Below are 26,234 nucleotides of genomic sequence, written 5' to 3'. Positions count from 1 at the left end.
CGTTTAATATGTACTCCATTTACATAGATATTTTAAGGTGCCTTTAGGAAATCCCATGATGGACGTGGCATATCAAGTTACTATTTCAGAAAGCAATAATTTATTGGATGTATTGCATTGTTATCAGAACATTTTAATATTGAGTCAGACTGGGGCAATTGATGATTGAGCTATACTCTAAAGAAAACATGAGGAACACTTTATTACATTAAACTAAAAGAAATGTTTTCTTGATGATTCCACCATGATCAAGACCAACTACAGGAGGCACTCTATTTTTTTGCTTGGAAAACAACAAGATTCATTAGTTCTAAGTTAGTTTTCTATATTTTTTTAAGTGTAGTTCAAATTATTTGAAACCAAAATTTAAAAAAAGAGAGAGCTTTTCACATGGCTTTATTCATTGAGTTATTGTGTAAAATCTTCAGCTTGACCACCTTGTTTACTTACTTACCTTGCCCATTCAAAAAAAAAAAAAAAAATCAGCTGTTTTGAAGTCTTGGCGCAAACTTGTCTTTCCCAAAGAAGAAACTTAATCTCAAAGTCATATTTGAAAACAACTCTGCATCACAAAAACATTTCATACAGACAATTGGGTCTGTTCACCCCTTTGCCATCCTGTACCCCCATGTCTTACCTATGCAATGCTACTTAGTTCTTTTTACTTCCAGTTCATACTTGTAAACAAACCATTTGTTATCCATAAAATTAAAATATTGCTTATCAGTATTTTTAGTAACATTTTTTATGAGTAACAGAACTCCCTCTCAAGAACTGTAGAAATCTCCAGAATAATTAATCTTAACTGTATATTTTATGAAAAATATTGGTACTATACCATATTCCCATTTATTTATGATACGGATGAACCCCTGATCAAACTACAGTAGCTCTGACTAATCTCCTGCTGGGTGCCATTATAAAGTGAAGTAATAAGGGATCACTTTAAAATAAAAAAGTGAGTATTACTTAATGGATGATAGGTGCAAAGAGTCAAACAATACATAATGCCATTGTGAACCCAGAACAGCTAGGTTTTGAACAACCACAATTACAAAGGTATGAAATGGAACAGGGTGAAATGACCAGCAACCGACAGATCACTTTTTCTGTTTTGGGCTCCTTGCATTTGCTTTGCTCTAAGTATTTCCTCTTTACCTTCATGTCATTAAATTCCTTCCATCTCAGCTTTCCACCGGTTTCCTGCTGTAGGAAAAAACAGGATATACTCATCCTGAGATTCCACATGAAGGTGGTGGGTAATAGTACGTAACATTAGCACATGGAACAAAGATGTCACAATAATGAAAATTCTGGGTGTGCAGTGTTAATGCCACTTCGTCTTCAAAGCACAGCATTTAATACATACGATGAATGGATTTGATGGATTACAACCTTATTGCTTTTAGTGGCATGTCTACTGAATGCAAATGCTTTATGTTAGAGCTACAGAGTCAAACAATAGGTGAGTCCACATGAATTTGGCCATGTCTTGGACTGAGTACTGAATGTAGGTAGCTGCAACTCATATCCCAGCCTCAGACTTCATCAATTCAGATGATATAAATCAGCTGTGGATGTCTGCCATGCTCTTCTACTCATGGCATATCAGCTGTTCTCCTCCCTTCGGAAGACGCCGGCGTTAGCCAAGGACAGCTCCAGCATTTTGTCTCTCCCTGCTATGTTTTCCAATAACGACCAGGCTTGCGTTCCTCATAATGTCTTTCTGACCTCCTTACCTTTTGTTTTCTCTCTCCCCCCTCTATTAGTCAGTAAGGCATCTCAATGTGGGCTTGTAGGGAGAGGGGTGAGCCAGTCAGCTTACAAGGTAGCAGGTCAGTTCTGAACCCTTTCCCACTTCTCTGTTAGAAAGCTTTCAACAATGCGTGAAAGACATCACATGAGACATTTTTTTTTTCTTTTCCATCCATTTGCATCTCCATATTATTTAGATATGTAGCCACTGTGTTAGTGTGTGTAAACACAGACCAACAGAAAAGTCTCTGGTGGTTTTCATTTCTTGTTATTGTTTTTAAACAGGTACTGGACCATTCTTGGTATGGGATTCTAGGGCTTTCAGGCTGCTCACAATCTTCTTTTGCGGTCCTGCAATAGTCACTCCAACCTTTTTCAGATCCCTGGTGTTTGAAGAACATTAAGAAAAAAAAAAAGAAAAAGAAAACAATCAGATAAAGAGAAGACAGGAGATAAAGATTTATCTGTAGAATGCCTTGAAAACATAGTCATACCCTTCAAACTTTTCACATTTTATCTGACTTTCTAAGAGTTTTTTCTTTTTTGTCAATTGCATCATATTTACCTCCATTCATCCTCAAGAAAAGCATCCCCACGACTAAGTTTCTTTTTCCTTTACATATACGGTATGTACTTCTAATTATTGATCTTAATTATTGATTTTATGTATAATAAATACATAAACATTTGAGGCAGTAGCACAACAAAATGTAAAATATGCAAAGGGTATGACTTATGCACTGCAAGAGATTGTGAATGCAGTAGTTGTTAAATTTGATAACATGGCAGAGACGTTTGGTTAATACTTGCACAAGCAATCTTTTTTGTACATGCATTCAGTAAAAGAGCAATTATTTAAAAAAAAAACGTTTGAGCCACTTAAATTATAATTGCTAGGAGCGTTAAGTGGCATACACCTGAAGAAAAGAAACACAATTAATTGTTAGCAAATTCTGAAGAGACTGGCAAAATTTTTGAAATACACAAATTACTAAAACTACACAAACAAAACCATTAATGTGACTATGATACACACAAGACATTGCTACATGTCAAAAAAGTGATTTTTTTGTTATGTTTTCCAGATTAGAGCATTGCATTAGTAGAATCGGTGGAGTTGCATACAAAATTATTGCAGTACTACAACACAAACTTTGCCATTATTAGATTGCAAGTTGTGAGTGGAAGCCCAGCAGCAGCTCTGGAGGTAAAGCTTTGCTCTCAGACAGGGTCTGGGCCTTAGTCCTTAACCCACCATCCAGAGCCTTTTTAGGGTGGAGAGGAGCTGGGCGTTAGAGGGTGGTGATTCCCATTGATGGCTCCCATTCTGGGCATGTAGCTGGTGTGATGTGGACCTCCGTCAGAACCACTCTACTGAAAAATAGCCAGGCCCATCAACATGTTATACAAGATATCAATAAGAGTTGGTACGTCTGGGATAAAATCCAACACTTAATGTATTTTGACAGATTTTGCAAGAGATTCATTTGAACTTGAAATGAGTTGAGATATTTTTTTCTTGTAGCTGGATGATCTCAATTTTGAAATGTGGCTAAAATTCCAACATTTAACTTGAGTGCATTTTAAATAGTATGAAGATATTTAAAAACTAACAAATTGTAAGCTAATTACTGGCTGTTGGTCCATCTAACAATCTTCATAACATACTTTTAACTTTTTACTGAAGCATAAAATCAATTTAGGTTTACTATTTTCAACTATATCGGAGCTAATTTGTGACTTTCTGTCTTCCCAACATATGAACATGATCTTGACCTGACATAAAAGAAGAAGTAAAAATTTTATTTTCTGAAACTTTAATTAGAACTGTGAATTACTCAAACTAGACTAAGATTGACATTTTTGGAACCAAATACTTTGGGTGGGTTGGGGTTTATGAATTCATGGGCCTACTTTTCCTTCTAATGGCCTGGGAAAATGGCAAAAGAAATCACTCGTTCTGTGAATTGTTATTGGAGAAGCATTGTCGACTGCTGTTTTTTTGGCAAAATGGGGTTGAACAGTACTGAGTGCCAATAACTGTTCCATCACTAATTCTTTTCATAACAGGATTTCTTCCCTACTTAATAGAGTAACACAAATTAATTACATAGTTGATTTTATGATGTCTGAAGTTATCCCATTTATGGCAAACAATTTATTTTAGAACTTCAGTCCAGGGGTGCAAAATAGATTTTTACATATCAGTATGCTATTTCATGTGCTGTGCAGTTTAGGTAGACATTTTTTTCACACTGAAGTTTGCAGATGGAAAATATGCTATTCCAAAGTGGTCAGTATTTTCTCATTGGTCCATCCCATTTTCGAAAAAGGGTTAATCAATTACTCCAGCAGATGAGTCAGCACAGTGTGCAGGAGTATGACTGTTCATCTAAGGTCAGAGCATTGCCAAGCCTTGTGCTGAATGTCAAGGACTAGATTAAAACTGTACAAATCAATAGAGCAATCTATACTGAGCAATACATAATCTGAGCCAAGGCTCTTAGCCTTGTACCTGAGCTTGGTGTCTTAGATGGAGTCTTCAGTGGATTAATACCACACTGATCCAATCAGACATTTACCAACAGGAAAATCACTGAGGACCAATGCATTTTTTCCTGTGTGAGATTATTATTTCCACTCACTCCCAAACAAGATGATTGAAAAAAAAACTTTCAATATTTTAACAAAATCCATTGAGTAAGTGGATGAAACATGGCTATGGATAGTAAACCAATGTGTTTTTACAAACCATTGGAAATGGATAAAAATAATAGAGGAGACAAAAGGCAGATACAGAAGACGTCTTCAGAATATGCCAATGTTGACCAACTGGTGATATCAGCTCCACAAAACAACATTATCTAATTTGTTACAAACTTCTTCCATCTAACATGTTTAGTTCAACACTAATGACTGCCTGTTTTTAGAAGCTGCACTGATACCAGATTCTTTAAAACTCAGTTTGAGTACAAGTACTTACATTTAAGTATGTATGTATTTATGTATAATTTATTATTAATTTTTCTATGTATAATTAAAGGTTTCTTAAATCACAGACTTAGTTTTAAATATTCTGCTACTAATGTAGAATGGTCTAATACAGATTTTCAAGTATTTTAGTTTGATTAAAGATACTGAATGTTGTGAAAAATTAGTTGTATTTGCCCTTTAGCCATTTCCCAAATGGCAAGCTACAGTCACAGGCCCACTTCAGCTTTATGCAATGTTATGTCTGCAGTGTGGAGATACGTAGTAAGGAATCTCACATGTCAGCATACACAGAAGGCGTCAAAATCCCAAATTCTCATCAATAGATAAAGTCAATTGCATCCGTACATTGTCGTCTTCTTGTTATGTGACTCACATTCAGTTGATGGTGCATTACTATCACTTGCTGGGTTAGAAAAAGTATATGCAAACAAAAACTGTCTGTTAAAGGGAAACAAAGCCTCCATCACGCTGGCATCAGGTCCTGTATTATTAGAGTACGAACACACGATGTCAAACAGATATTTGTAGTGACATCTGTGAATCTCTAAAGAAAAAAACCCCCAAAGAAACAAAAAGAACAAAGGACTTGGTAATGGCATTTGTAAATGATGTCATGACCTATACTTTTTAGGCCCTAAATGGACAAGAACTATCTCAAGTTAGACCTGTGAACCCAGTTCAAAATATTTTGGTGATGAACTATGAAGATTAATCTATCCAGATAGTTTATCTGTTTGTTGGAATCTTACTCTGTAGAGGTCTTGGCCAGGGTGTCACAGGAGCTGTAGCTGACCCCTGAGAAGGCCTCCTTGCAAGGCAAGGTCCTCATGGCATCCATCCAGTCACCCATCGTCCCCACTGAGGGAACTTCTGCACTGCTCCTGTCCAACAACAGGTTCGCTGGTCTAAGGGACAGAAGAGACAAAGGCAGATGACAAATTGAGAAACAAATGTACAAAAGTGCCACATGATCTGTAAGTTTTCATAATATTTGATAACATATGAATTCAGAGCATCGTTTCAGGAAAACAGGTGGATAAGCATCACCTCGGTCATCAGTTGACAAACTGATATACTGCCTGACAGGTGCTGTCTGGCTACCATTCAACCACAACTTGTGCAAAGCAGCTTTTGCTATGTGATTTAAGTGTGTACATAGTTTATATTGCTGTCTTGGCTCCAAGCTTGTCCCGCAAAGCATGTGCCATGCAAGCAAATATTTGAGTGGGGTGTGATTGAAAAATATTTCCCCGAAGGGAAGTTGAAGTTCAAAGGTGAACACAATGGGGGCTCCTTGAAGGGTTTGTCTCAAATGTAATCTCCCAAAATCTTACTGACACCTATCATATATTATTACACAGCTACTGTAGAAGGCAGACAGATACAGATATTTGATACATTTTGACTGAGTAAATGCTTTTCTTTTAATTCTACTTAGTTTATGTTTTGTTTAAAGTTTTCAGAGTTAATCAATTTTTTTTTTGCAAGAGCATGGTATAGGAATAATGACAATGCTTTCAGAAACCCTTTAGTGGCACAAAGTTCTTGAAGCAAAAATCTATGATCGCTTTATGACACCTAATAAAGAACATATTAAATGCCAGTTCTTTCATGAAAGTTAACCAAGAGGTTTTACATTTTCCATTACTGATGGTCACCTTTACACAGCATTACATTATAGCTAAGAAAAACCTTCCATGATAAATAAACTATTGTGCATGTGTGTCTGTGTGGGAGTCAATTATTTTCATTATATATATTTAGAGCCAAGATTGCCATCAAAACCAGCATCCGTTTCTGTTTAACTTCGTTACCACTTCCTGCTGAGCATGTACTCTGTAGCAGAATGCAAAATTGGATGTTATTACATTGGATGGTTCAAATTAGATCAAATGAAATGTACCATGTTAGCTGGTGCTCAGTAAAACAGCCAACTAACAAAGATACGGAAAGCGGAGAGGAAGCTGAAGATGAAAAATGAACACAAGTTGACAGGACATCACGTTTTCAGCGTCACTCATGATGCTAAAGCAGTCTGGCTTCGTTCGCAGTTGGGGAAACTGGATCACATCAACGCAGTGACTATGAAACCGGGTCAATCTATCTTGAGATCAAAGTGGAACTAACGATAACAGCAGAGCACTTTGTGTCCTTTCTTACTTTTTAAGGACATGCTCCACCTGTCTTTCCAAAAAGGCACCTGTACCGAGACAGGACAAAAGAGAATAATGGAAAGCAGGAAAGTACAGCACCAGAGAAAGAGGTAGAGTTCCCAGGGGGGATGCTATTCATAGCAATGTAAACAAACTCATTAGAATACCAGGAAGTCCACTTCTTTCTGGCAGACATAATACCGCTGAGGGGTTTGAGGCACTATCAGTGGTAGTTTGTGTGATCTGGGGAGATGCAACTCAGAGATAAATGCAAGAATAGAGATCATAATAGAGACGTTTGAAAAAGTCAAGAAGTTTAACATATTTTAAATAGAAGGCCTTTACACAAAATGTTGTGTTTTAGTTTTCATTCACTTTCAACAAGAACTCCCAACAATTAGGCATGTTCTCTGCAGTATGCATGATACTGAAGTAAGGATGTTTTTAAGAGATTCAAAATATAGTCAAGAGAAATTTACCAGTCTGCTATTAGACAACGCCATCAAAAGCACCACACTGAGGCAAGGTAGTATACTGAGAGAAGAAAAGCGACATGGGATTTCTAACGGAGACAGTAGGAGAGAAGAAAAAGGTGGAGGAAAAAAAAGATGCTCTTGAGGTGGTGGAGTGGGTGTTTTTACAATGATTGAGTCTTTTCCTGCCAGATCAGAGGCCTGTCAAAGTGCTGAGGGCCCCCCAGGACTCTCTGGAAACACTGGGTTGTCTGAAAGGGAGGGAATTTGTAGCTGGATAGAGGGGGTGGTTTGCTTGAGAAGGGAAAAGACAAAAATGTGAATATTTAATTTAAAAAAGTTAATTTGTTAGTTGTTCTTTTTCTTTTCTTGTTTATTTTTATTTAAATAGATTGATTTTATGTTGTTTTATACTGTGTAAAAAGCAACTCAATTACAAATTATATATAAAATTCCACCAAATTATACTGTTATAAAGTATGGAGCTTCATCTTTCTTGCAAGATTATTGATCTTTTTCTCCATCTTCCACCTGTACCGATTGCCTTCGTGTTCCTTTCTTCTCTTTCTATATTCTGCTTACATTTCCCCCTCCACTGTGTCCACTGGGAAGTAAACTGCAAATGACCTTGTTTCCTCCCTCTTATCATTTTCTTTGTTTCCTATGTTGTTACATTTCTTGCGGCAACTCAAGAGACAAGATTATTGGTGAGGAAAGAGAATGATGTGATGCAAGGGGATAAACAAAGAAAAAGGAAAAGAGAGCAGCTGTTTGATGCCAGAGGATGTTTTTAAAGCCTCTTGTGGATTTAACAGCATATAGAAATGCAGAAAAATCCCGTTTGAGCAGAAGTAAGCATAAAACCACTGCAGAGAATTAGTCTGGCCCCTTTATTGGTGTCAGTTTTTGTGCTTTGTAGTCTATCTTTCAATTTTTCAGGCTTTCAAATACCACAGTTATGTAGTTTTTATGGAGCTCACAGAAGAAAGAATAGCTGGATGAGTGCAACTTTAACAGATAAAGTAGATGTGGAAAGGGCATTGAAGGGAGAAATTACCTCACAATAGATAGCAGCAAAAGGAAATCTGAAAGTTTAGAGACTCAGCTTAACTGAAATTTTTAATCAGGCTGTATATCTGTTTAAAAAACTGTGAAGTAGGACAATAAGTCAGAACTGATGCTGATTCCTCTTTAGCCCACTTTGCTAGAATTTGGACAGTCTCTGCAGATAGATTTCTTGAGAGTTTCTCCCATTTCTCCCACTGTGAGAGTTCACACTCTGTTTCCTGAAGGAAGACATGTGGGAGAATCAGAAGTTATTTATCAGTGATGTGCAACCAGAACATTCTATTTAAGAGAATCTGAAACAACCAGCCTGGCTGCATGACCAGACTTCAGTCATTTTACAACCACACCAGCATGGTGGCAATGAAATATTTCTTGTAATATATAGATTGGTACAGCTGCTATGCACGTTGCTTTGGTGTCCAACAAGATATCCAGGCAATAGAATAGACAATCAACCATACCCACTATTTATTTACAGAGCCATGTTTATTCCCTTGCACAAACAGATTGCTATGCTCTGGGTTAACCTCTTAACTGTCATGACATTATGTTGTTACCAGAAATTCTTAGGAACTTTGACTGAGAAGTACTTTGGATGATAAGCTCAGCACAGTTTCTCCAGGTGTTTGACAAATGCTGCTGCTAGTGTTAGTCTAGAAGAGCCGATAGGTGGAAAGAGGGCTGCTCTGTGAAGAGCTTTGTGGAAATAGGCGGCACTTTGTGTGAACCAGCGTGTAGGAAAACTTAAATGACTCCCATGGGAGATTCAAGAATTCCTCAAACATGCAAGAAAAAAAGCAATTCTCCAGGTATGTTTTTGATTAGGCTATAGCATTATAACATGATGTGAAATAAAAAAACTTGAGTTTTTTGCTTTCTTTCTTTATTTTCTTTATTACTTTCCCTGTAGACCCCATCCATCATTCTTTAGTGAAGCACTCTAAAAATAATCACTCCTTTTTCATTAAGTAATCACTTCTTGCCTTCTACGATCATTACTTTTATGTATGCTTTATGGAACAACTACAACAGATTCAAGGTGTCTTGGTGGTCTCGCCTAAACAGTGACGCAGAGCCATTTAAATGCTGAACTTTTCCAAAATCAACATCTGAAAATGCCAGCTGCTTCCAGACAGTGGTTTTGTGTAAACAAAGCCTCAGCTTGGTTAACGTCATGCAATATTCGTATTGAAAGAAAAAGCACCTGCAGAAACTTTATAAATGCATGAGGGCAGCATGCCAGACTACATAAAATGAGATTTGAACATATTATTTTCCTATGAGGCAGTATACATATTGCACTACAACCTTTCAACCAAGTGTATCACTAAGTTAGATTTTTTGCCACTGCCACTCTTTTTTGATCAAAATGAACAATGTCTTTTCTCAGAAAACACAAAAACCTACAGTTTCATGTTTTAAACACCTTGAAAAGCAATTTTGACAGTGACCTCCAACCCTGATTGGACTCCTGTTGGCCTATAATTTGTCTCTGACAGCCAACCTTGGCCCAGTGACCCCCACTCTTTTTCTATCCGCATGCAGAGACAGTAAACTCTAACCAACTTCCACCTCCCAAGTCTCCAGATGCTCGACTCTGGTCGCAGGCTTCGGTCCGAGGTTGGGAGGGAGGGGGGCGCAGTACATTAGCCTGCCAGGACAGCCCTGAGACAAACGAGGTGTGTTGAGCTGAGAGCAGCTGCTCCTGCTGTGCAACTGCCGCTGCCACCACACATTCTCTCCCTCGCTTCCACATACACACAAACATATCCGCACTAGCAGTTCTAATAAATCACCAGGCAGGACTCAGTTGGCCAGGCCGCGCTCACCCAGTGTTAAAAGCCAATCAAGAAAATTACATGCAAACTCCAAGGGACCTATTTTCACTTTCTTAAGAAATCATTAGTCAATGTTATGAGCTCTGACATCTCCATAATACCATTGCCGTCTGCTGTAGACCCAACGCCAGTCTCTCTCCCCACTCAGAACTGACAACTGTACATGTGCTGCCCTGCTTCCCCACAGCCCCCTGGGAGAATTGTCCCCCAAACAATAGAGACAAGCCCAGTGGAAGAAGAAAATAAGAAGGAAAAAAACCACAATGAGAACAACAAAAGGGGGCAAGAGGACGAAGAAATAAAGTGCTGTTAAAGGTAAACAAAAACAAAAAACAGTGTTTTTGTATTTTTTTTTTAAAGTTTTGCCAGTTGTTCTCCCAGGAGAGCAGTTCTTTAGTTGAAGTTTTGAATTATGCACTGTCAAGCTGAAACTATAACTATATAGAAATGCTTTTACTTTCACAGATTGTAATACTTTCTTTTGTATGTTAATATTGATTAATTGAACTCTTATTCACACATAGTAAACTTGCAGTTATAATTAAAACTATCATTTCAATGCCTTTGAGTCTTTCTCAAAGGCAGGGGGCTTATGACATGGGGTCATAATGTATGAGTAGAGAAAAAGATATGATTCTGTACATTTAGGCTGTAGCAAGAAATAACACCGGAGCTTATTAACAAGTTTGATTGCAAATCAAAGCTGAAGAAAAAAATGAAAAAATATTTCCTTTGTTCAAACTACGACTTTCACAATTCCCAGAATTTACTCTCTTAGATGATTATAAAATATTGTTTGTTTTGGAAGATCTGGCTTAGCAAATGACGGTATATCCTTTATTGTTTGTTTTTCTGTGCTACATTCTCTATGTGCAAAATCTCAAATGAAGAAAATCAAAGATTCAGTATACTGTTGATACCTGGATGTAGTGTTGGCTGTGATTTTGAGGCTGCAGGGGTTGCGAATGAGTTTGTCAAGAATGCTGACAATTTGGTCAAACTTCGGACGGTTATTCCGCTCCTTCTGCCAGCAGTCCAACATCAGTTGATAGAGTGTGGCAGGGCAGTCCATGGGTGGTGGCAAGCGGTAACCCTCGTCTACAGCTTTTATTACCTGCAGGCAAGAACACACTGGATTAGAATGAATTTATATAAAGTTTCTTTAAAAATTTTGTTTTCAATTGTTTTGGACTAGAGATGGTTGAGTTATTAGGATCAACGTCAAATATATTCTTATAGCACATATAAAAACAGCAAAAGTAGACCAGGTAAAAAAAAAAAAAAAACAAAAAAAAACATGTTTATTCTTGCTTATCAATAACTGGTTTATGTTTTAATACAAATATTTGTTTAGAATTTAGGTTGTTTTATTGTTTTTTGTTTCGTATAAAACTCTCCAACTGTGGGAATGTAGGTCATTCAGTTTGTTTCACAAAACTAATCTTAATCTTTCAACAGAGGTAGTTGGTTTTGAATCATTTAGTTTTTGCAAAGGTTCTGAAAAGGATGCGAGAGAATCTGGATGAAGCTTGAGCGAAGCTGCCAACTCTTTTGGTGTCGTGGTTGCCCCACACCACACTAATAATAGGTTTAGTTGTCTCCCCTTCTTAAAAAAGAATAGAAAATTGGCAACACTTACATCCTGATTGGACATCTCCCAGTATGGCCGCTCTCCATATGACATCACCTCCCAGAGAACGATGCCATAACTCCAAGCATCGCTGGCTGATGTAAACTTCCTGTAGGCGATTGCCTCTGGGGCTGTCCACCGGATGGGGATTTTTCCTCCCTGTGATCAGTAAGAGAAAGAATTATCATATTATCTGATTTTGCCTTAATATTTTTTAGTGGATGAATCCTATAAACATAGCTCAGAAAATATGTAAGACAAAAAAAAAGTGTGTTGCAGACATTGCTGGCTCTTGGGGGAGTCATGGAATCAAATCTGGCGCGATGAAAAGTGCTAGTCAAGTGTTGTTTCACGTAATTTGTGACCTTCATGTGCAAAAATAAATTACTTGATAGCAAGGCATAAAGTATAGGAATTAATTTTCCATCCTAGGCTGGAATCTTATGCCTCTCCTTTGTCACCCTATTATCTCCCTAACACTACTTTGTATTTTGTTTCAATGGTGTAGGAAGATACGTTGTACAGTATTAGTTCAAAAAGCTCCATCACTGCCTTCCTACACATTGTTGGACATATTAAAAAGTTAGACAGCATGAGTTCTATATGTATATTACATACGTGAACCACTGCTATGGCATTTACTTAACTGCAACTCAAATATGGCGGAAATTGCCCAACAGCAACATTTCTTAATGTCATGCAACAACGTACAGAGGCTCTGTCAACAGCAATGAAGATTCAGTTGTCTTAGCATGCCAGATCCTTAAAACTAAAAGTGAAACTGACAGGATGACTGTCTGATTCATTCAGCTGACTATTATCTAAAACTTAGAGGTACTCACAGAGTATTGAAATTTACTTCCAAGTATGGAAACATTTATGTGTTAACGTGTCATAATACTGATACCCACTCGCAATATAAAGCTGAAGCACATGGAAAAAAATACACATACTTATAAATTTAGCAATACTCACGGTTCCAAAAAATATAACTTTTGTCCCTCACATATAGACCATTGTGGCAAATGTTTTCCAATATACAATGGTAAATGGCAAATTAGAGAACTTTTGAGATTTCTAAATTTACTTTTTATTAATACAAGTGTACTCAAACCAGTTAAAAGTAGAATATGTCTGGATCTAAATTTCTGATTAATCAAAGAGAAGCTAAACTAAAATAAGCCATCCGGTTTATAAAAACTTAAAGCAAAAATATTGACTCACAGAATTAAATTGTAACAAAAATATTTGAACAGATTTGGTCTTAATTAAGATTAATTCACATCAACATTAAAGAAAGGAAGGAAAATATAAACCAAATTATATTTCAATTATTTCCTTTGTGCAATAAAATTTGTTTTTCTTCCTGAAAAGCAAGACAAATGAAGAAAATAGTGCTAAGGAAAGGATGTTGACATTGGCCAGTCGTAGCAGAGACAGCCAAGTCAGTTAGCCTTTGCTTTGGAATGCACAGTTATACAGACTGTTATCTAAAAAGATCTAAAATGTTATGCTGACTAGTGCTGAACGAAACACTGGAAAATGCATGACAGTGAAAACACAGACAAATGGTTGCATGAATAAACTTATAAATCTCATAAATATGACATATTCCTAAACTTATGCTCTATTAAACTCTGAAGTGGCGGTAAAGTAAAAAAAAAAGTCCAAACATGCATATACGAAAATCAAAAGTTTATTCAAGTAGAGACAAGAAACAATAAAACACACTTCTACCAAGCCTTTGAGTCTCATGGATGATGGAGTTGTGAATCTGTGTTATTATTCCATTTTATTCATTTTCTGTGAGAAAGGCAAATGCCACACAGACTGTTTATTTGAAAAGCAATTCTCAACCAGCAAATTAAACCCTGTTTTAAAGGGTTGCATGCATTGTTTAGACCAGAAGACGCTATGCTGACCACTTATGCACATACACATATACACAGCAGAAAAAAAGACAGATGAACGTCTGGAACATGACACGGCTCCTGCTATGTTTCAGTTTTTGACAAGATCATCTACTGCAGAAGTAAATCAAGAACAAAAAACACAGAAATGCTAATGAGGTTAAGACATTATTTTCATCACAAATCCTCTTTTATGTTGTTTTTCTGGATTAACCTACATAATGCTTGCAATTATATATATATATAGATATATATATATATATATATATATATATCTATATATATATATAAAATTCCCTTCTCACCCACCGCGGGTGGTTCTTATCCTCTGAGCTCGGGTCCTCTACCAGAGGCCTGGGAGCTTGAGGGTTCTGCGCAGTATCTTGGCTGTGCCAAGGACTGCACATTTCTGGACTGAGATGTCTGATGTTGTTCCTGGGATCTGTTGTAGCCATTGGTCCAGTTTGGGGGTGACTGCCCCGAGGGCCCCGATGACCACAGGCACCACTGTGGTCTTCACCTTCCAGGCCCTCTCCAGTTCCTCTCTGAGGCCCTGGTATTTCTCTAGTTTCTCGTGCTCCTTTTTCCTGATGTTGCAGTCGCTTGGTATTGCTACATCTATCACAACGGCTTTCCTCTGTTGTTTATCCACTACGACAATGTCTGGTTGGTTCGCCATTACCATTTTGTCTGTCTGGATCTGGAAGTCCCACAGGATCTTAGCTCTGGCGTTCTCCGCCACCTTTGGGGGTGTTTCCCACTTTGATCTCGGGGTTTCCAGTCCATATTCTGCACAGATGTTTCTGTACACTATGCCTGCAACTTGGTTATGTCGTTCCATGTACGCTTTCCCTGCCAGTATCTTGCACCCTGCTGTTATGTGCTGGACTGTCTCAGGGGCCTCCTTGCACAACCTACACCTTGGGTCTTGTCTGGTGTGGTATATCTGGGCCTCTATTGCTCTGGTGTTTAGGGCCTGTTCCTGGGCGGCCAGGATGAGGGCCTCTGTGCTGTCCTTGAATCCAGCTTTTTCCAGCCATTGGTAGGATTTACTGATATCAGCCACTTGGGTTATTTGCTGGTGGTACATCCCATGTAGGGGCTTGTCCTGCCATGATGGTATCTCTGGCACCTCAACCTCCGTTCCCTGTTGTCTGAGATATTCACTGAGCACATTGTCTGTTGAGGCTTTGTCCCTGATGTATTTATGGATCTTAGTTGTTTCGTCCTGGACTGTGGTTCTCACACTCACTAGTCCTCTGCCTCCTTCCTTGCGGCTCGTGTACAGTCTCAGGGTGCTGGATTTGGGATGGAATCCTCCATGCATTGTTAGTAGTTTTCTAGTCTTAATATCAGTGGCTTTTATCTCCTCCTTTGGCCAGCTAATTATTCCAGCAGGGTATCTGATTACTGGGAGGGCATAGCTGTTTATTGCGCGGATTTTGTTCTTGCCATTAAGCTGGCTTCTCAGGACTTGCCTTATTCGTTGGAGGTATTTAGCTGTGGCTCCTTTCCTTGTGACCTCATCGAGGTTGCCATTTGCTTGTGGTATACCTAGGTACTTGTAACTGTCCTCTATGTCTGCTATTGTTCCTTCTGGGAGTGAGACCCCTTCTGTGCGGATGACCTTCCCGCTCTTTGTGATCAGCCGACCACACTTCTCTAGTCCGAATGACATCCCAATGTCCGTGCTGTAGATCCTGGTGGTGTGGATCAGTGAGTCGATGTCTCGCTCACTCTTGGCATACAGCTTGATGTCATCCATGTAGAGAAGGTGGCTGATGTTGGCTCCATTTTTGAGTCGGTATCCGTAGCCAGTCTTGTTGATAATTTGGCTGAGGGGGTTCAGGCCTATGCAGAACAGTAGCGGGGACAGAGCATCTCCTTGGTATATGCCACATTTGATGGACACTTGTGCAAGTGGTTTGCAGTTGGCTTCAAGGGTGGTTTTCCACAGCTTCATCGAGTTTGCAATGAAGGCTCTCAGAGTCCTGTTGATGTTATACATCTCTAAGCATTCAATGATCCAAGTATGCGGCATTGAGTCATAGGCTTTCTTGTAATCAATCCAAGCCATGCACAGGTTGGTGTGTCGGGTTTTGCAGTCTCGGGCAACTGTGCGGTCTACGAGGAGTTGGTGTTTGGCTCCTCTGCTATTTACACCGATACCTTTCTGTGCCGTGCTCATATGTTTATCCATGTGTTTGCTTATCTTGGCCGCTATGATGCCTGACATGAGCTTCCATGTTGTGGAGAGCTGGATATATATATATATATATATATATATATATATATATATATATATAATATGTCAACTGGAAAAATATATTTTGGGTTTTATATTCAATCTACAAATTTCCAGAGTAATCTTAAAACTCATTCTACTTTGAAGGGAACTGAACAAAGAAAAAATATATCTTCACATCATGTTTCACACTTTCTAAACAACATACTTTGAAAGAAATAAATTTGGTTTAAGAGAAGAAAATTCTGTTAAAACTTAGTGTGCAGTTTTGTGACAAATTAAAACACTACTGTCCATACTATGATATGCAAAAATAAAAACTTAAGCTTAAGAATAATGAGCCGCAGGACCTTTCTCAGTGCAATAATTCATGTAGTTCATTGTGTTCTTGATTTGACTTTGTGGCTCAGCTTACCCTGGTGGTGTACGCAGCCTCCGGGTCGTCCTCCAGCACTCTGGACAAGCCAAAGTCTGACACTTTGCACACCAGATTGCTGTTGACCAGAATGTTTCGGGCTGCCAGGTCTCGGTGAACATAGCCCATGTCTGACAAATATTTCATGCCCGAGGCGATACCACGCAGCATGCCGACCAGCTGGATTCCTGTAAACTGGGCATCATGTTTCTAAAAGAAAGAAAAACAGGCAAGGGAAAAAGAGTTATAGGAAATAAACGTACAAAACTGCGAATGCTGTACTTTTTGAATATAAATAAAAGAGGTGGAGTCTGACCTTTTCTCATTAGCATTTGCAAAATTTTTATTAACCTTTAAAAAACACCTCTGACATTCCTGTACTCAATCTTAAGCTTAACTGAATCCCATGGCTATAAAAATGACTGGATGAAAGTTAGGTAAAGAAAATTGAATAATTTGAAGAAGTATTCATACCCCCTAAACTTGTTTGGCACAATACAACCACAACCATTATTTGGATTACAGATAATGAACCAATGAACCTCCATTCTTGGCATCCTGTAGCTAGAAATGACCAAAGAATCTACTAGAGGACCAAAAGTGTCCAACATTTCTTGTATGTCTCTGTTTTGTATCAGTGGTCATCTGTGGGTTTCCTCTTGCTCTGCTTTACCCTCTGCTTGTCAAACACCACAAGGAGAACTAAGAGTAAGATGAGTTTGTATGATGAGCGTGTTTTTCTTTGAAAACCAATCAGACCCACTTCTTCTCTTATTTCATCCGGACCCTTTATAGGCCAGGCCACCTGGTTTAGTCACTTCAAAGCTTCGGTGGATGCAGTATGCTGACATAAGCTGCGATGCATAACACAGAGAACATGAATGTGCGTGTATTTGTATGTGCGCCCCCGTTCTTGGTGATGAAGAACAGGCCTCCGGGAAAACATGAGGAAATAACAGTTATAGCCGCCATGGGTATGTTTGGATACAGTACAGACATGGAAAAAATGTGTAAAACAGGCATTGGCACTCATGCTTTCAAGCCAGTAATGTAACTTGGCTGATGCACTTTAACTAATTTCAGTGAGTGGATCAATTCTTCAGCAAACAACTGAGCCATGGCAACAGTAAAATTCCAGCTGTACTGGAAAAGCAATGAATGAGAATACAACTGAACAAATACTGATATTTTATGAGACTGATAAAAAAAAAATCTTATTTCCAAGGTTTTTTTTCTTTCTTTTTTTAAGGTGTGTTGACAATTTAAAGTCAATGTATGTGAAATATGGACATGAACCTTATAATTGTGTATGACAAATTACATAATATCTATTTGGAATGTGATGTTCCAAATAGCAGAAAGGAAAACAGTTTTGAAGCAGAAAGGAAAAACAATTCCTTTGCACTACAAAGTAGAACTTGTGGTATATACGTAATGTATGAACCTCATCAGACAGAGCAGAGCTAAAAGTTGAAAAAAAAAACATGAGATAGGAAATAAACTGAAGGGATTCTGAGTTTATAAGTAGGTTTAAACATATTTTGTACATTAAATTATTATGTACGTATACATTTTGTATTCCTTGTGCTTTGGTAATTAAAATAAATAAATAAAACAAATATAAATACTGAATTTCTAACTGGATCCAGCAACTCCTGATCCAGCAACAAATTCATTGAAGAAAAAAAGAACAGCAAAATCTAACCAAAGTATTCTCCATTGTCCTGTGACTCTATTTTAATTTTTAGCAAGAATTCCCAAATGTCTAATAATAGGTTTTTGTATGATAATGGCAACTATGACTGGATTGTATGGCGTCTGCAATCATTCCACTTGCATGAGCTTAACCATGGACAGATTTTTTTTCTTCTTTCATAGCAAATGAACAGATCAGAAAGTGCCATGGAAGAGAAAATAACTAAAATGGTTTTCAATGGAAAATAAGTTGTTTGAATTAAACATATTGAATACATACTGTAGATATATACTATTTTCTTTCCACGAAAAAGAAAAAAAAACATAAAAGAATTTGCCGGCCTGTCTGTTCTTTCTCAACAACTGTTCCGTCCATCAACTTCAATTACAGCTGCTGCGTTGCCGTCATTCAAAAGAATGATGGTTTCATTTTTGGAATAGCACTGGAAGTTATTTAGAATGTTGTTAGAAACACAAACCATAGCTCAAACAATGGTCTTGTACACCAAAAACAATTTTTTAAAATGCCATCTTAGATTACCAACATTATTCTATCACTTTGTCCCTTGACTTGTCCGGTTAGGTAAAAATACAGACATGCTGTGACGTGTTGCATTATTATTTCAGTTTCAGTTTATTGTACAAATTCATGAAAAATGTCATCTCCATTTAGCTTTACAAAAGCTAAATAATTAACCTAAATATAAGACTTGATTTAGCCACTCAAATTAAAATTAAGTTACCGATACATACATTTTAATTTGACTCTAAGGCAAATTCAATTGATAAAGTTTAGATCAAAAGATGCCCAGCTGATTGAATCAGGTCAATGACTTTACAGCACTACCACCTAATAAGGAAGCATGTGGTGACAGTGGCAAGAAACAACTTCCTTTCAACAGGAAACGACCTCTGACAGAGCCTGGCTCAGCTTGTCATCTGCCAAACTAGATTGGGATTTTTAAAAGAACGCAGATGCAGACAACAAACTGTTGTACCTTTGGAGCAAAGATACTGTTTCTTAATTTTCAGTAGTTTTATGATTCGTCCTTCTAACATGCAAAATAAGTCGTCCTGGGCTCCATTGGTCCATGTGTTTGTGTAATTACTTACTCTTAGGAAGCTATCGAGGGATCCGTTCTCCATGTACTCAGTGACAATCATAACGGGCTTACCTGGAAATTGAAAACTTCTGTTAATGGTTATAATTTCTACAAACACAGACTATCACACTACCATAAAACTTGCAGCAAAGAGTTATTAGCAGAAATGGCAAAAATCAAATTTATTCAACAGTGTGGTGAGTTAGGGCGTGCTGTGGTGGCGTAGCAGTTAGCGCGACCCGTATTTGGAGGCCTTGAGTCCTCAACGCGGCTGTCGTGGGTTCGACTCCCGGACCCAGCGACATTTGCCGCATGTCTTCCCCCGTTTCCTGTCAGTCTACTGTCATATAAGGGACACTAGAGCCCACAAAAGACCCCCTGGAGGGGTAAAAAAAACAGTGTGGTGAGTTAAAGTAAAGTAAAACTAAAAGCCCCATTATGGGGACTAGACTGAAGATGGCCAATATTTTTTTTAATACAAGTATCGGTTACATCTTGTCACAGGTTTTCTATAGGTCAGATGTTAAAGTGAAACGTGTTTAATTCTTTGGATCATCTGATTGTATAACCATGCTTCCTTGTGCCATCTGTATTTGATCAGTCATTGGCCAGGGAATGTTTGAAAATTGCAGGGAATGTAAAAAAAAAAAATCTTCAGATTACCCAGATGTTGATTGAAGAGAGTCAGAGTAAGGACTTGTTTGTGTCCCAGATACGTTCTCTGTACGTCACTCTTGACTTAACTGTGGTTTGTGCATCTTCTCCAGTTTGATTCTGATTTATGTGCCCTCCTTCCCCCTGTCCCTTTTTATTTCTGACCTACCTTTCCATTGTTACCCCATCCCTCGATCTCTTCTCTAACCCTTTTTTCTATATTATTGAGAATATATATTTTTTAAAGGACAAAAATTGAGTCTTTTGTGTCATTTGTTAAAAATTTTAACTAAAATAAGAATCTAAGAAAATTGTTGTAATAATATTATTTAATCAAACATCATACTTTGAGTAAATTAATATTCTATTGAAAAATATTATCCAGATTCAATTTAATGTAGTAAAATTGATCTATATCTACAAATTACTTTGAATTACTGTGGAATTACTAAATTATACTTTTATTTATTTCCCATAAAACCATTTTAATTCAGACATTACATTTGTGTATTTTTGTTTCTGTGACTATTTAATTAAGAAGCATGGATTTTGCCAGAAATTTCAAAACTTTCAATAACAATTACAGTAAAACATCTCATCATTCAACTAGAGCTGGTGTAAAACAACCTCCACCCACACCCACTTCCTAAAAGGCTGTGATGGATTGTTCCCTTTACCAACAAATGACTTTTATAGTGGCTGACAGGAACACACACACACACGCCTACTATCGTCCTGCTTGTCCTCCGCCCTCTTCCCTTCCCTCTTTCTCTCTATTCTCAACTTTGGCAGTAAAGATAAAGGCCCCAAGACCCCTTTGTTCCGTCAGCTAAAGTGTGAGAGTATGTGTAAATGCAGATGTGTGTGTAGCGGTTTGAAAGAGAAGAAAGCACATGTGAGCATGAGGGGGTGAGCGAGTGTGTGTGTGTGTCTGATCCTGCAAACATGCAGCCCATGGATCAGCCAAAAGCAGCAGCAAGGTAAATGGGGTGTGAAAGTCTCAGGATTATTAAGAATTAACAGGAGCAGCTTAATAAATCACCCTCCAGCTGTGTGTGTTTGGGCTTTTAGGTGTGTGTCTGCATGGGGAAGCATATCAAATGGACCCTCTAAAAGTAGGACTGCACTTGTGCTACTCTGACTTGTGCACATGTGTTCAGAACATCTCTACAAATGTCATATGCACACACACATGCACCCGATGTGTCTTTCAGTCTTAGTGTAACAACTGAAACTAGTTGTGACAGAATTCAATGCTGGTTCAATAACTGCAGAAAGAGAGACATCATTCTCATCATACATTTGGTTTCAACTTAATATAAAAAGATCATCAAACATAAAGGTGTGTTTCAGTTAATTAGAAATCATTGAAAAATCAATTTGTTTCAACAATTCAGTTAAAAAACATGGTGGTTATGACTATTTCTTTTTTTCCAAATATGAAAACTACACAATAAAAAGTATTTTGAATATAGTAATGTTGTGATATCGTCTACACAATCATAGAGGAGACAGTTGACTTGATAGTTTTCCAGCAGACAGTCAGTGATACCCACCAATAGCAGGGTAAGCCACAAAAAGTCGTGGTTTGAGAATCTGGCTGTTCACAGTGTGCGGTATCTTAAAATGTTTATGGAAAGTTGAGTGGAAAAAAAACATTTTCCCATCCACGATTCTAAAGCAAAGCCTATTCAAGATTTTGGGGCAGTTCATGAGCCAGCAGTTTATCAAAATCCAGATGAGCAAAAGCCGACCACAGTAGCCTCACAAGCTTGTCATCTTTATCTCACACCACATTGAAGAGAGTGCATTTCTGTATTTAAAAACCCTTTTCATTACTTTTTTCTGAAGCTGTTTTTTTTAATGTGGGAGTTTTAACCAAAATTAACAGAATTAAACATTGGACATATCACTCTGTGTGTAAGTACTCTGCTTAAACAGTTTGAATCTAGACCTCCAGAGTGGTGCAGTTGACCCTGGCATCAAGAAGGTTTCAAACCAAGCTCAACGTTTTGCATGAAGTTTTATTTCAGTGTTATTTTTGCAAAAACTAAATGCAGATGGAGATAAGAGTGATAAGAGTCAAGTACCTGAAACCAATTTCAAGAATCAACTAAGGCACCAAGTTTTTTTTAGATAGTGAAAATCAGGGGATGTAAAAATAAGAAATAAATGTGAGATAAAAAATCTGAGAAAGTAAAGTCAGAAAAATTTCTTTAGGTATTTTAAGAAAAACTGTAGCGGTTGAACTACTTAACTAGGCAAGTGCCGCAGGGATAGTAAGAGGCCAGGTCTTTTTCTTAGCAGCAAAGTTCAGACTCATTATTTTCCTCTTTCTTCAGTCGTTCCCTTTTAAAGAGGTCTTGTGTGTGCTAATGATGGTCTTATAAAGAGGCCCAGAGGGGTGCAAGTCAGAGATATGGATTTATGGATTTAATGCTTGTGCCTGACACAGACTTTGATCAGAGCACATTGATCTGGAGAGATTTATACCACAGCAGCTCAGTAAAAGTCATTGCTTTTTACACAGAAGTGTCGGGCATTTGTGGAACCATTTCTCACAGACAATTGCAAATCCACAATTGGTCTAAAAAATAACAGACCAAAAAACAATAATCCTATCCTCGTAAGGAAAATATAGAAACCGCGTCATTTTCTGGTCAATGTGTTTTCTGTTTGCAAAATGTTTCTTTAAATAATAAACAAAACATTTAATTGACCTGAATTCTGGCTAATCCAACATACTATATCTTACAAAAGTATTTGTAACCTGGAATATTTGTAAATTTTATAACAATGGAACCACAAACTTTAAGTGTATTGTATTGGAATTTTTTTGTGATGTATGAAAGTTGTGCATAATAGTGAAGTGGAAGGGAACATGGTTCAGATAGATGTGCATATATTTAGCCAACCTTCTGCTGCAGTTACAGCTGCTAGTGGAACTTCATATCCGGTATTAAAGCTTTTTCAGCTCTTATTCGTTTTTTTGTTGTTGTTGTTTTTGTCAGAATTTCTTTCCAATGTTCTGTCAGCTCTGACCAGCTTCTCCATATCATGATGCTGCCACCACCATGATTTGTGGTGGGGATGATCTATTCAGGAAAATGTGCAGAGTAAACTTTCTTCCAAGCAATATTTTGCATGAGGCCAAAACTTTTGAATGTAAGTGGACCAATGGATCTTCTTCTACGTGTTTTCTGTGTGCCTTACTTGGCTTAAAAACAAATGCACAGCCATATGTTATTTTAATTTGTGAAACAATTCACACTGAAAAGCATTTTTTTAATGTGTCTTTTGCATTCTTTGTTCATGTGTGTGATTTTATATTACTATAATGTTCGAAAAGAAAAATACAAAACTATCACTTTATCTTTTTGCTTTTACTTTGGAAATATGGAAAACATTGTTTGGTAAATTATATAAGATTCTAATAACAAACACTGCACTTAGAGGTTGTAAAGTGATAAAAGGAAACAAAAGTAGAACAGCAGAACATGAAAATTAATTCTAATAGTTGTCTAATAGCTGTCACCTAATAGTTGCAGACTCAGTTTACAACTTTCATATGTATTCTTTTCCCTAGAGGATTTTTGTTTATTACATCAAATATCATAAATATTCATTGCAGTTGCATGTGATAAAATTAAATGTATCAGGGTTATACATTATTTTGCATGTTTCCATCAATGCTTTTTTTTATGTGCCTCATGGAGTATTGCATTAGAAAAGATTTGTGGAAACCGTATAATTTGAAATAATTTACTCAATTTCTCAACAAGGTTTTTAAGCTCACTTGTGGTGGTTTTTGGCTTTTCTGAAAAAGAGTTAACGCACAAAAAAGGGAGATGGAAGCATATTTACTGAATAAATTGTGACGTAGGAAAGTTTCCCCCCCAGAGTGGGAAATAGATTGGGGTCCAAACCTAAAGCTCGGAGGTGAAAACTCTCTGTTTTTCTAAGACATGAGATAAGACACTAGTTTGCAACCTATACTTCTTGTTTACTACAGCCATGCGTAACGTCAACATCTAAGAAAATTATCATGTGTGTAGCCTGGTTTATTTGCTCCAAACCAGCAAATGGTAACATGCCTTTCTTTTTTTTCCCCCTTTTTGAAACATGTCAAAAGTTTGCTTTAAATTTGTGTGGCAACATAACTGAAGACTGGCGCTTAAGATATCATTTGAACAAAATTATTTTGCTGCATTGACTGAGAAATGAAATCTTTCGATGTCTATAAATGTCTAAATGGATTATGAATGCACTTACTGCGTGTCACTACACCCTCCAGCCTGATGATATTGGGGTGATCAAACTGTCCCATGATTGATGCTTCTGCAAGGAAGTCCCGCCTCTGCTTGTCTGTGTAACCTCCTTTAAGAGTCTTGATGGCCACACAGATCTCCTTCTTGCTGGGCAGTTTTAGGCGACCACTGCACACTTCTCCAAACTCACCTACAGTTAAGATAACATAAACACAACACAAATCACTTGTTTGAATGCATATAATTTTTGATTTCAATTGTCATATACATTTAACTTCTTTCTGTCTGTCTGCCTGTCTTTTCAATAATATGATTTTTCAAACCTTTGGCCATCTGGAGTTAAATAGTGTTATCAGTATTTCAAGAGCTCAGGGAGCTTTATTTGATCTTGAGGAGTTGGCTGTGTTTTGTCCATCGTAAGATAAACTGAGAAAGTCTGTGGAGAATGTGTATGTTTTTGTAAGGGAGTGCAAGCTTTTGAGGTAGTCTAGCCACTTCATAGGCCCATGTGACAGACTTCTGGCTAGACTATACAACAACTGCAGTCTGGTCATACCTCTTTGTGTTGTTTTTGAATGTGTGTTGAGCCTAAATGCATGCACACCCTAAATAAGTTTAGGTGAGGTGACGTCAGAGCTGAGACGTACAGATCTTTTTCTTAATCCAGTACACTTATATCCAAAAGCAGCTCCGGATCAGAGAGTGTGGGTCAAACAGTGGACATGAAGCAACAGTCTGGAATGACTTAAACCAGAATAATTACAACCTGTCTAAATACCAAAAAGTGTTCCTGGTCTTTCCTGGTTTGCTTCATTCCCCTGGCCTTCAGCTATGCACAGAAAAAAAAAAAAAAAAACAGGCAGAGGCACTTTCTTCATGTGGTCACTCTCAGAAAGGGGATCCTGCTCTAATAAGGCTTAATTAGGAACACTCACCCCTTTCCTGTTTTAGGAGAACCATGGTGTTTAGATGTGATGCTTAGCTTTGACCTATCTAAGAGGATTGGCAAACTGTGTTGTTCTTGCTTTATAACACAAGTTCACAAGTTGCCAACAAGATCAAAGTCGACTTAACAATCAGAGGGGCTGAAGCAGAGTTGAAGAAACAGGAGGTTTAATGAGTTTTGGTTTTGTGTCCTCATTAAAGTTTCAAATTTGGATAGTAGGCAGGATACAGATAATGGACAGCAACGTTTGCATTTGGTAAATGTAGGGGTTCAGTTCACACTTTAAGTTGCCAAAATTAAATACCAAGATCAAGCTCCACTTACTTTTTTTTAAAAACATCAAAGGATAGATTTGACAGCTACGTCACATATTTATTGGAGACTGTAAAGTTTAACTTAATGAGAAAAGTATTAAGTAGGTTCTTGATTTAATTCTTTAAAAGTATTAAAATTTGAATCACCCCTCTAAAATGAAAGCAGCTTTCCTGATTATGGTCCAGCGTCTCATCTGGTACTATTTTCCCAGGTCATTCCATCAGTTTTTGCAGTGTGAAGGTCTGATGGGACTCTAGAAAGTAGTCTGAACTTGTGTGCTAGAGGCTGAATTTATCTATTCTGACTGAACTCGACATGAATCATAATTGATCACTGTCCAGTCTTCACTCCTGCTCAAGTTATCAGCTTTACCATATGGGACGTGATGGGGGGAAAAATAACAAGACAGGAATTTAGTTTTATTTCCAGAATAAGGTTCATGGTATTTGCTTACGGGTAGTTGACGGTTGCCTCACATTACTTTCTGTTTTCCTGTACTATAAGTAACAAGTAGAAAGATAGATGGACGTTAAACCAAAACATAATATGTTTCTTATTCTTGTACATAACACAAATATAACTCATCCAGACAGTGCTTTGAAAATGTTGATACATGTAGAATTTAATTTATTCCTCATAAAGTACTCTTGTGCCATGTAGATTAATTATGAAGAAGGGAGAAAACAAATGGCATTAATGGTGATGTAATATTGAGAACTTTTTCTGCATTATTAATCTTAATATAATTGGTTCAATAGGTCATTCTGAATTC

The 26,234-nt window shown here is 37.5% G+C and overlaps 1 protein-coding gene across 6 annotated transcripts in view; it reads right to left on the bottom strand.

The window, feature by feature from the left end:
- Window positions 1-450: 450 nt before the first annotated feature.
- The window catches only part of epha3 (EPH receptor A3), a 106,447-nt gene continuing 80,663 nt past the window's right edge, over window positions 451-26,234 (bottom strand). For 4 of the 6 annotated variants that reach the window (XM_023336861.1, XM_023336863.1, XM_023336864.1 and 1 more), the window contains 7 exons: window positions 24,206-24,391; window positions 19,290-19,351; window positions 16,482-16,691; window positions 11,921-12,070; window positions 11,202-11,395; window positions 5,499-5,654; window positions 451-2,138 (listed from right to left, as the gene is read on the bottom strand). In XM_023336861.1, the coding sequence (XP_023192629.1) occupies window positions 2,033-2,138; window positions 5,499-5,654; window positions 11,202-11,395; window positions 11,921-12,070; window positions 16,482-16,691; window positions 19,290-19,351; window positions 24,206-24,391 (1,064 nt within the window). In that variant the 3' untranslated portion in view covers window positions 451-2,032. Of the gene's footprint in view, window positions 2,139-3,010; window positions 3,130-5,498; window positions 5,655-11,201; window positions 11,396-11,920; window positions 12,071-16,481; window positions 16,692-19,289; window positions 19,352-24,205; window positions 24,392-26,234 lie in introns of all 6 variants that reach the window. The other 2 variants (XM_023336866.1, XM_023336867.1) reach the window with 2 other exon arrangements.

The sequence above is a fragment of the Xiphophorus maculatus genome, chromosome 7 (assembly GCF_002775205.1).
Source record: "Xiphophorus maculatus strain JP 163 A chromosome 7, X_maculatus-5.0-male, whole genome shotgun sequence".
NCBI classification, from domain to species: domain Eukaryota; kingdom Metazoa; phylum Chordata; class Actinopteri; order Cyprinodontiformes; family Poeciliidae; genus Xiphophorus; species Xiphophorus maculatus.
The sequence above is the reverse complement of the archived record's forward strand: the minus strand, read 5'-3'. Positions and strand labels throughout refer to the sequence as shown.